The 12,094-nt window shown below is 42.1% G+C and overlaps 1 protein-coding gene across 1 annotated transcript; it reads left to right on the top strand.

The window, feature by feature from the left end:
* The first annotated feature begins 3,448 nt into the window (after positions 1–3,448).
* kcnmb3 (potassium calcium-activated channel subfamily M regulatory beta subunit 3) lies at positions 3,449–11,155 on the top strand. Its single transcript, XM_061839217.1, has 4 exons — positions 3,449–3,647; positions 7,319–7,522; positions 9,390–9,564; positions 9,911–11,155. The coding sequence occupies exons 1-4, from the start codon at positions 3,562–3,564 to the stop codon at positions 10,277–10,279; spliced, it is 834 nt and encodes a 277-aa protein (XP_061695201.1). The 5' UTR covers positions 3,449–3,561; the 3' UTR covers positions 10,280–11,155.
* The last annotated feature ends 939 nt before the right edge of the window (positions 11,156–12,094 follow it).

The raw sequence follows: 12,094 nt of genomic DNA, 5'->3' as shown, positions 1-12,094 counted from the left end.
GGACCCCTGGGCAGTTGGTTGTTTCACAAAAAAGATATGCTGGCAGAGGAGTTGGCCCTTAAAATAATTACTCTGTATAACATATTAAGGGCCGCCGGTGAGGAACACCACCTGCTCTCAATTTCATTACGTTACCTTTCATTGTCTTGCCATTGTTACTTCATACAATTTGCTTACAGCGTTAGGTATGGTTGCACTCATCTAATCTGGCCAGCCATTCAATCTCCAGACCGTTTATCCTGTTATGGGTCGCAGGGACCAGGATGCCATCCCAGATGGCTCAGGCCAAAAGGTTCAACGACACTCTGGAATGGTCACCGATCAATCATTGGGGATATGTGGGGGAAAAACCACCACTCACGCTCAAAGTCACACACTCAGTGGGTGCGAAAACAAGTTTGCCAACTTAATCACTAGACCATCAATGACTTAATCTAATAATTACTGATCCCAGGGACATATTTTTCATGAAAAAAATCTGATGGCACATCACCAAGCAAAAATGCCACAATAGTATATCATTACAGGGAATCATGATTATTCACAGTAAAGTGGAACTCTAAGAATGTCTCAATAAGTAACAGATTTTTAAAAAACTAAATATGTATCTTTGTTCTCACCACTCACCATGCATACCACCACCTGCACTCTACACTCCAGTCGTTTTATGAACATTTGTTTTTTTTTATCAGTTCCCAAAGTCCACACTACTTTTGGTTGATCTTAATTTTAATTATTTGCCCCAAACCACATTTTTCCATCATGTGCTACCATGTAATGTAGCATCATTTATTGTGTAACTATGTAACTATAGCACACTGTACGGAATTGAATCCATGTATGTGTATTTGCTTTGATTTTTCTACACAATGGTGAGAGAGCAGTTTTTCCATTAGACAAAGCTATGTACTGATTAAACAAATCACTTCAGTTTAACATGGTTGTTTGGCACCAAGAGGCCACCAGATGGCAACAAAGCAACATTTTTGTGTTAGACATGGCTTTGGCCAGAGCACAAAGAAAAACCAAGAAAACATCCACCACCTCAACCCCCCCGCCCCCCCCACCCGCCAAAATATCTGCCCATGGGCAAATTTACAACTGCCTGACTGTGAATATGTGAGGTTCACTGTTAGAAGAAATAATAATCTTGGTGATATCTGGGCCTTTTTCGTTCAACATAAAAGCTGCTATTCTACTGTATAAATGAATTCAGATGCCTGCACGGATTAATTGTACCTTGTGCCATCTAGTGGAGGAGAATTGAATTGTTTTGTCACTATATGTTGCTGGAATGGAGAAATCAACATAGTTGATTTTCAGTAAATAATTGGCCATTTTCAGGCCAATGAAATGAAACGGCATCATTTCCAGTGAGTGAGCGTCGCTGCGATTTTTGCTGAGGGCGGCACATGGTCCAACAGAGCAATTTATGGCAGTTAGCCAAATAAATCTCTTGAATCCAATTCCAACTGGAGTCTGTCTATTGCTGTTTCCAGAGAAAATAGGAAGTCAGTGTAAGTGGGAAACATGTCATGATGTGACTGAGCGACAGTTGAGAACAGCATCATCACACTGTTAAAAAGGCAACATTTCAAGGTTCAAAGGCACTATTAGTGCAACTCATTTATGTTGACAGAGATATGTTTTTCACTCCCTCTTTTGCCAGCTAGTTTGATTTTCTGTCCTTATATTAAATGCGACAGGTCAGCCAACGCGTCGTGTTTAAAAGAGCAGTTGGCCGTGGGGAAATAAAACACAACCAAGAAGAAGAAATCTGAGCCAAGATCTTGAAGAAATAAAAGCAAAATGCAACCAAAATGACTGGAAATGACCCAAACATTCTTCCATGTATACACTACTCCTGCGCAAATCCAAGAGTTTGCATCAATCATCTTGAAATTAATTTTGCTTCGTTTTGATTGTCATTCAGAGAGGTAGAGTCAATTTTATTGTGATTAGGGTCAAGGGGTACACTCTGAAGTGGTTGCCAGCCAATCGGAGAACACTAAAATTTAAAAAATGAAAAAAAACATTCACACACACATACTGACCTATAGACAATTTTGAGTTTTTAATTAACATACCATGCCTGGTTTGAGAATCTGGGACGAAACTGCTCCTCAGAACTAACAGTGGGCCACCAAATCCAATTAGATGTTGTGGATTTAAAACAACCACACATCTTTACCTTTGGAAAATCCACTCATCTTAATGCTAAAAAAGTAAGCAAAACTCCAGAGAGAGGCTAATGAATAGCATCTATTTGGCAGTGTAGGAATATTTTAATCAATGGATAATTGAAGACAAAAGGTGCCGTAACTCACATAGACAACAAATATAACACAAGTATATCTACTAATACATCCTCTGCCATGCAATGACAAATACTACAGCAGCTTAGTGGGTCACCTATAGTAGTTGTGAAAGTCTTCTTGGTTTATACAGTAATATTGGAGTGTCCATTAATACTGCCCCCTGATGGCCTAGTCTCATAAACCAGATGGAGCTGCGATGAAATGATCATGAGGGGCAAACTGTTTATTTCCTTGCAATCTATTTAATTCTGTTAATGGTACTACATAAAACTACTGTTCAGTTTTTTGTAAATGTTATTACAGTGTTATAACTCTTTTTGTATTGTTTATACAATATTTTTGTGTGATACATTGCTCTTGTGGCGGCACAGTGGATCAGCTAGTAAAGTGTTGGCCTCACAGTTCTGAGGTCCCAGGTTAAACCTCGCCTGTGTGGAGCACATCCTCCCCATGCCTGTGTGAGTTTCCCAACGGGCACTCCGGTTTCCTCCCACATTCCAAAAACATGCAACATTAATTGGACACTCTAAATTGCCCCTCGGTGTGATTGTGGGTGTGGCTGTTTGTCTTGATGTGCCCTGCGATTGGCTGGCAACCAGTTCAGGGTGTACACTGCCTCCTGCCCGTTGCCAACTGGGATTGGCTCCAGCTCTCCCCGCGACCGTTGTGAGGATAAGCGGCAAAGAAAATGGATGGATGGATCCATTGCTCTTGTTCACTCATAATATACAGTATTTGCTGAAATGTGTCATTCAATGTAATGAGGGAAGATGTTTTGAGTTACAAAGATGGCCAAACAAATTAAAACTGTATACATTGATCTTGCGCTGAAGTTGATTTTTGGCGCATGACACATCGATCCAACAGACTGCATCTGCTCCGCTGCTTTAATCAGTGTTCAAATAAGTCGTGATGTTTGTTTCACCTTCCCAGGCCCACCGAGAGGCCATTAAGTATCGATACCTGGCTTACCTGGGCTGGTTTCTATAGAAACAGGCATGAGGGTGGAGGGTGTTTTTCGTCCTCACCTTTGAGTCTGGGTAAACAACAGGGTTGTTCCCTTAGCAGCTGGCTCTCGTTCATTCAGTTTTGTCACCGTGAGCTCTGGAGCATGCAGAAGATAAGCTACATTCAGCTGCTGAACACAGAGATACTGTATTTGACTTTTAGATCGATAGATAGAGAGAGCGCATCTTGTTAGGCAGATATCTGGGCCCGGTAGTGACTGAGAACAGAGTTTGGTATGTTCTTGAACACGGCGTCTCCCCAGAGATCATTCAGCATCCCAATTAACATCAACCTGCAGGGTGCTCGCAGGCGGCAGAGACGGTAGGAGGACCATCGACCTGGCCGGCCAGACTCTTTGGAGATCGTTAAAAACGAGTTTGACTCGGCTTCTCGTTAATATTCTGGGAGGGAGTTTGGGGTATACATTCTGCATTAGCGGCTTTGTTTTTGACGGAGCACCACATTGCAAAAAAAAAAAGGAAAATTACAAAAATGGGCTCGGAAAAAACAGATGGAAAAAGTGAGGAAATATGCAATGCAATGTATTACTTCATGGAAACAAATGTGCATTTATGATATTGATTTTTGTAACTTCTTGGGAGACAAGGGACCTGAATTAATTTTTTCGAGACACGGGCTATTGTTCGTTTGATGTTTTGCTTTTACTTGAGGGATAAACACTCCACTAGAGACAGACAGCCCAACTCACTTAACAATAAGCAGTAGTTTAGTTGATAGTGAACAATACTTAAAAAAAGACTTCAATATGTTTTTTGTCTTTTTGCCACCCTCCACTGAAGTTTACTAACAAACTAAATGTAAAATTATGAGAATTACACATGTATTTACAACAATATAGCTTTGTTTTAGGAATACCCCTGATAGCCATGAGCTAATGCACAATGGAAAATGCCATGGATGGGCTAACGATTAACATCAATAGTCACTGGGTTATAAATAAGCATGTGATATTTGAACACAACCCTGTCATAGGTGATATAAATGTCTTTGTACCTCATCCCCAGACTAAAATCCAATTCAAGGATTTTATCCATCCATACATCCATTTTGTGAGCCTATCCCACTAGTAGGTGGGGGACACCCTCAATGGGTCACCAACCAATTGCAGGGCACATGGAGACAGACACCAGTCGCACTTATAATCACACCTATGGGCGATTTCTGTCACGAACCAACAGTGCACTGGCGGACCCAAATGCAGGACTCCAAGATGAGGACATGACGTTCAGTGGGTTTTATTATAAATGAAAGTTGTGCACGACAACACAGTCCAAGAAGGCAGTGTCCAAAACACAAGAAACAACTATGAGTCAACTAAAGAGCATAACCAAAAGCGTGACTGGACTGTAATGGCGCGGTGGCGGAGTAACCCTGGATGCGGGAAAGCATACTCAATGAACTAGCAAAAACCAGTGACAAAACTCCAACTTAAATGCGTTGTCTAATCACAGTGCCTCATGTGACATAGCTGTGACCGGCGACAGGTGTTAGAGATGAAACCGCTCGGAGCGGTGGCCAGGCCACGCTCCTCTTGGCCGTGGTCCAGCCTTGCTCATGACAATTTCGAGTCTCCAAATAATGATTGTTTTTGGGGATGTTGGAGGAAAACAGAGTGCCTTAGGAAAACCAACACAGGCATGGGGAGAACATGCAAACTCCACACAGGCGGGGCCAGTATCAAACTCTGGACCTCAGAACTGTGAGCCCAACAATTTACCCAGATGCGTCCCCGTGCCGTCTCAAGTATACTATCCCAGTCCAATGTGGGGTAGAACTCTATGTTATTGTAACTAGAGTATCTGTCCTCCATTTGCTTATCCAACTTTCAAATAGAGGAGGCACAGATATTTTGTTGCCACAAATTAGCATTTCTTACACGTTATACCGAGTTAGTGGCCACAAATTAATACTTCATTTGCATATTATACATCTTTCTTGGTAACGATTTAGTCATTTGTACACATTAGGGATTACTTATTTCATGGCTGCAAAATAGTATTTTGTGGTCAAGTTGTAGCTATTTCGCAGCCCCGAATAAGTATTTATTGTGCAGATCATGCAGATTTTTGTGGTCACAAATGAGCATTTCCGGCTCTCAAATTTTCATTTTTGTGCCGATATCATGTGGCCACTTTTAAAAAAATGTTCCCCATGTCTGGGGCTGCGTAGTTTTCAGATAAGCTGAGTCAAAGAGCAAATAGTATCTTGGTTGTTATGACTTGAAGAAAAAAAATAAAATTCAGAGATTAAAACCTTAAATCTTTAGCGCGCATATTGTGCCTAGCGGATTTCAAATGGGGCTGTGTGTCTTGTTTGAAAGGGTAAGATGACACGTAATCACACATCCCGCGTTATCGAAAATGTCTTTTCGTAGCCTGACTTGGAAGAGCTTTGCCTGCTTTGACTTTGTCATTGTCATCCTAAGTGTGACATTAAATATTTAGTGTGTCCGTTGAAAGTCATTCTTGTTAAATGAAACATTTCATCTCGCTGTGTTTCCGTGGCAAAGGGATGGACCAAAAGGTAACCGTTAATATTGTTTATATTAAGCCCTGTGCCAAAACCAAAAAGTGCACTCATAAATAGACATACAGGTATTTTTTACTTTACATTATGGATAAAGCACATTGATCTAGTAGTCCCACAGAGGACATTTTAAAACAGTAGTAGGAGAAAATATATTTTTAATAACTTCTCACTTGACATAATTTGCTCAATAAAACCACATATTAGAAGTTGCCCAAAGCAATAGTGTGAACGGTGACTATTTCTTGGCTGTTCTTGGTTGCAATGCATACTGTACGTACCACTAATTGATAATATAGCAATATGTCATATGTATAATACATACTTCCGCTGTAGTGTTCTGAGGAATTCATCAATTTCATCAAGTTTTGGTTCATTGAGTTTGGATATTCAAATGTAAACACCGACAGGAGGTGATTTCATATTCTCAAACGCTTCCTAGAAATAGAAGGACAAAAATGAAGATTGTTTAAAAAAAGATGAGTGATACACATTTACTCTCATTATTAAATGTAAAGGAATATGATGTGAAATGAGAAATTAGAAGAGGCCTAATCCAAATACAATTCAGCAAGTTGTTGAGATGTGAGACGTCAAATAATGAAAATAATAATAATAATCGATTTTGGGGGCCATCAGAGATATAATTCAGGATTGCCTCACACACACAAGTGACATGCTTTCACACAGACTACCGAAACACTCTCACATCACTACTGAATTGTTTTGCACTTATGCGCACCACGGAAATGCTCTCACACACACACTATTGATGTTTTTTCCTCATATACATTGCAGAGACACTCTCACACAAACCTGACTGAAAAACTCTCACACATAACAGAAACTTTGTCTTTCCCGCACAACTGAAAGTTTTCCTGTCACCCTACTGAAACGCTCTCATATTCTACTGAACCTTTTACTCATTCACTACTCAGCACTCTTACATAGAACAAAAATACTCTCTCACACACAACGTAGACCCACTTCTAAAATCCTTACCCACGCACCACTGAAATGCTCATACACTCCAGTGGAACGCTTAACAAACATGATGCTCTCTCATGCGTTATTGGAACACTGACAGATAGCAAAACCATGACAAGACTACTACTGAAATGCTATACTCTCACACATGTGCAACCCTTTTTTCTGAAAGACTTAAACAGGCCACTGATTTGTTTTTCTCTCACATCCACTACAAAAACCTCCTCCTACACACATTATTAAAACAATTCTATGCACTACTGAATTGGCTTAATTTTATTACATATAGTACTACTGAAATGATCTCATACACATGACAGAAACTTTCACATTTAACATGGAAACGCACATCCAACTGAAACGCTTCCATTTCAGATAATCCTGAATTGTGTCCGTAGTAGCTCCTATTCATACACGCCATGTATTAATGTCTGCTTTTGTTTATGTGAGAGACCCAGAGAGCTCCTCCACAGGGTGACGGCCCAAGAGAAAGATGGCAGCGCGCCTGCGGAAGACCACGGGGAGCCGCGAGTGCGTAGCCAGAAGCCAGTGACGAGCATCGGGGAAGAGCGAGCCATCCTGTTGGGCTTCAGCATGATGGCCTTCTCCGCGCTCATGTTCTTCGTGGTTGGAATCACAATGGTCAAACCGCATGTTAATAGGTAGAGTGAAGAAAATCAGTATTTGAACACCCTGCTATATTGCAAGTTCTCCCACTTAGAAATCATGGAGGGGTCTGAAATTTCCATCGTAGGTGCATGTCCACTGTGAGAGATCATCTAAAAAGAAAAATCCAGAAATCACAATGTATTATTTTTTTAACAATTTATTTGTGTGATACAGCTGCAAATAAGTATTTGAGCACCTGTCTATCAGCTAGAATTCTGACCCTCAAAGATCTGTTAGTCCGCCTTTAAAAGTCCACCTCCACTCCATGTTTGATCCTGAATCAGATGCACCTGTGTGAGGTCGTTAGCTGCATGCAACAGACACCTGTCCACACCATACAACCAGAAAGACTCAAATTTGTAACATGGCCAAGACCAAAGAGCTGTCCAAAGACACCAGAGACAAAATTGTACAACCCCACATGGCTGGAAAGTGCTACGGAGAAATTGCAAAGCAGCTTGGTGAAAAAAGGTCCACTGTTGGAGCAATCATTACAAAATGGAAAACATGACGCTCAATCTCAATTGGAGTGCAGCCCCATGCAAGCTATCACCTCGTGGGGTCTCAATGATCCTTAGAAAGGTGAGAAATCAGCCCAGGACTACACAACAGGACTTGGTCAATGAACTGAAAAGAGCCGGGACCACCGTTTCCAATGTGACTGTTGGTAATACACGAAGACATCACGGTTTGAAATCATGCATGGCACGGATGGTTCCCGTGCTTAAACCAGCACATGTCAAGGCCCGTCTTGAGTTTGCCAATGACCATTTGGATGAAACAGAGGAGTCTTGGGAAAAAGTTTTGTGGTCAATGAGACCAAAATTGAACTTTTTGGTCATAATTCCACTAACCGTATTTGGAGGAAGACAAATGAAGAGTTCCATCCCAAGAATACCATCCCTACTGTGAAGCATGAAGGTGGTAGCATCATGGTTTGGAGGTGTTTTTTTGCACATTGGACAGGACGATTGCACTGTATGAAGGAGAGGATGACCACTGCCATGTATAGTGAGATTTGGGGGAACAACCTCTTTCCCTCAGTCAGCGCGTTGAAGATGGGTCGTGGCTGGGTTTTTCAACATGACGATGACCCGAAACACACACCCAGGAAAACCAAGGAGTGGCTCCGTAAGAAGCATAGCAAGGTTCTGTTATGGCCTAGCCTGTCTCCAGACCTAAACCCAATAGAAAATCTTTGGAGGGAGCTGAAACTCTGCGTTTCTAGCAACAGCCCAGAAATGTGTGTGATCTAGAGAAGATCTGTGAGGAGGACTGAGCCAAAATCCCTCCCTGGTGAACAATGTTTGACCTCTGTAATTGTAAACAAAGGCTACTCTACCAAATATTAACTTTGCTTTTCTCAGGTGTTCAAATATTTATTTGCAGCTGTATCACACAAATAAATTGTAAAACAAAATCAAACATTGTTATTTCTGGATTTTTCTTTTTAGATTAACTCTTTCACCGTGGATATGCACCTACGAGGAAAATTTCAGACCCCTCCATGATTTCCAAGTGGGAGAACTTGCAATATAGCAGGGTGTTCAAATACCTATTTTCTTCACTGTACCTCAGGTGCACTGCATCAGAGGTGGCAAAAGTACTCACATTTGTAGTGCAGCAGAACTACAGGCACTTGTTGTATCTTCTGTCCCAGTGATATTGGCTCTCAGCGATGTGGATGTGTGTGAGTAAGGATATACTGTACTGTACTATATATACAGACCCCCCCCCCCACCTCCAATGAGAAATCTATAAACATTTGCCAACATTGTTTTCTTTGTCATTGTGAGCGTGTGCAGGATGCCCGAGCGTGGCTTTTTCTGAACTCGTGCTTGCTTTTGTCTTGTGCTGCAGTAAGTGGGAGGAGGAGGACATTTGTGTGCTGCTGCACACTGAAATCTTGGCCGAGTGGGTTGACTGCAGAGGTGTGAGCAGCATGCCGTGCTTGGCGGTCATCGTTAACCTCACGGGCTCCAATCAAAAAGCTTTTCTGCACTATGACGAGGAGTCAGTGTTACTGACGCCCAAGGTAAACATAAATGAAAGTTGATTCATGAAGGACTCTGTCGTATCTGTCTATGACACTACACTGCACCTTCAGCCTTTTATGGTATAAAAACAATTTGCGCTAGAACAGGCTCAAAAATCATTGACTGTATATTCCTTAGTTGCTAACAGTTATTTTAAAGTTGCTGTGAGGATACGCGAGTTGGAAAATAGATGGGTGTATACTGTCCAACAGTATACTGTCAGTCAGTATATATACATATATACACACACATACATACATACATACAACGAGAACAGAATGTTATTATTTGATGATCACAAGTAATGTCAACAATGTAGTTATTGGTCTATTTCTTCCTTTGCAGTGTTTTTACATCCCCAAATGTAAAATGGATCAAACAGAACTTGAAGGTGAAGCCCTGAAGGTGAAAAGTAACTTGGACTCTCAGGTGGGAAGCGCCTCCTCATGCCTCACAGACCTTGCCAGGCACCCCGGGGATGTCATCTTGAGCAGAAAGTACACACTGACGAAGACCCTGCATGCTCTGCTGTGGCCGAGCCTGATGCTGGCCGGCGGAGTCCTTCTGGTGGGCCTGGTGAAAATGACGCAGTGTCTTGCTCATCTGTCGGTTGAGATATGCAGCAGGAAGGCGGGGGGGCGGATGACTTCTAGATACGGTCAGGGCAAATTCTACAAACTCCTCCAGAGGTCGGCTGTGTCCTCGCCTATCTGACTGCGATGTTGACATTGTCAAAATATAAGCAAGATGGCCAAAGTTGGAATCCTGTGACCAGTTTAATGAGGTCCAAGTTTTGGTGTTGAACTGCAGTCACCTACTGAATTGTATTTAGCTTCATCGGAGGGCAGTTTTGGGCAGTACAAAAGATTTTGTGAATGATTGCAAGTTACACGTATTAGTCCTCTTTTCTACCCGCACACCAAAGTGCCAGTACCACACCAAAAATGCATCATTCCTGAATGCCACAATTCACAAAACAGATCGGTGTCGTTATTGTAATTCTCAAGTGAGAAGGTTGACCCCGCGGATGAGAAGGCCGCCGGCACAGAGGAGGCCCGGGAGCACGTTAGCTCAGGAGCTAGCTGGTGGCTTGTGCCTGTCGTCACAAATTTGGTAGGGTTGTTAAAGGTGAAAATATGCACTCTATTTAGACAATGTGATGTTAAATCCTCTCTCATTTAATTGTGTTTTGAGAAGATTTTTACGAATTTTTAGGGGCGCCGCCATTTTCGTGAGTCGCATGACCTACGTGGGCGTATGTTACGTGCCGTACCAAACGCTCGATTACATGGGACAACATTATGCCCAGCGCAGATTTCTCAGATTTATACTCATCTGATGAAGACATAGCAGTATCGGTTGATCGGGAAGACTGAGGAATACTTTCATACACAGCCGTGAGCGGCACGGCCGTGAGTGGCTCGACCACTCGGTTGATCGGGAAGACAAAGCAGTACTTTCAAACAAATTTGAACTTGTGGCTGTAAATAATGCCGCTGCAAGCGAGCTCCGCCGCTCGGCTGTAAATAACGTTGAATATTCGGATGGTTCTTCTGGCGGAATGACGGGGAGTCAGACGAGCTCACTCCGCCGAGCGGTGGAGCCGTGAGCTTGCTCCCCGGCAGAGTGAGCTCCTGGCTCAGTGAGGAGCGAGCTCACGGCTCCTCCGCTCTTTATGGAAGTATTCCTCCATCTACCCGATCAACCGATACTGCGATTTCTTAATCATATGAGTATAAATCTGAGAATTCAGCGCTGGGCATTAATATGGTGTCCCATGTAATCGAGCCTTTGTTGCGGCATGGTAGACGTCACATCCGCACACATAAGTCGTGTGACTCGCGAAAATGTCAGCGCCCCTACAAATTCGTAATTGTCAGTAAAAATCTTCTCAAAACACTATTAAATGAGAGAGGATTTAACATCACATTGTCAAGATAGAGTACATATTACATGACCTATTGGATACATTGTTCATGCAAACCAGTGGATTTCCCCTATAACAACACGCTTCCCTCTCATGTGCATAATTTAGAAGACTTATTTTCACTTGACAGGGATTTTAAGGACGTTTTTCAGTTATATGTGTACTTTTGAGTTTTTATCTTTTTTTTACTCCCTAAATTTGGAAATGGATATCTGTACTTTCTAAACCGTAGTTGGTCAAAATGATTTCTTTTTTATACCTCTACACTTCACAACGCAATGTAAAAATCACATAAAAAGAAAAGGTGATGTCATCGCCTACAAGAATCTTTTCCTTTCTAATTGTCCTGTTAGGGTTCGCCACAGTGTCATCTTTTTCCATCTGAGCCTATCTCCTGCATCTTCCTCTCTAACCCCTACAGTCTTCACGTCCTCCCTCACAACATCCATCAACCTTCACTTTGGTCTTCTTCTCGCTCTATTGCCTGACAGCTCCATCCTCAGCACCCTTCTACCAATATACTCACTCTCTCGCCTCTGGATGTGTCCAAACCATCAAACTTTGCTCTCTCTAACTTTGGCTTCAAAGCATCTCACCCTGGG

Source organism: Syngnathoides biaculeatus, chromosome 13, assembly GCF_019802595.1.
Source record: "Syngnathoides biaculeatus isolate LvHL_M chromosome 13, ASM1980259v1, whole genome shotgun sequence".
NCBI classification, from domain to species: domain Eukaryota; kingdom Metazoa; phylum Chordata; class Actinopteri; order Syngnathiformes; family Syngnathidae; genus Syngnathoides; species Syngnathoides biaculeatus.
The sequence above is the reverse complement of the archived record's forward strand: the minus strand, read 5'-3'. Positions and strand labels throughout refer to the sequence as shown.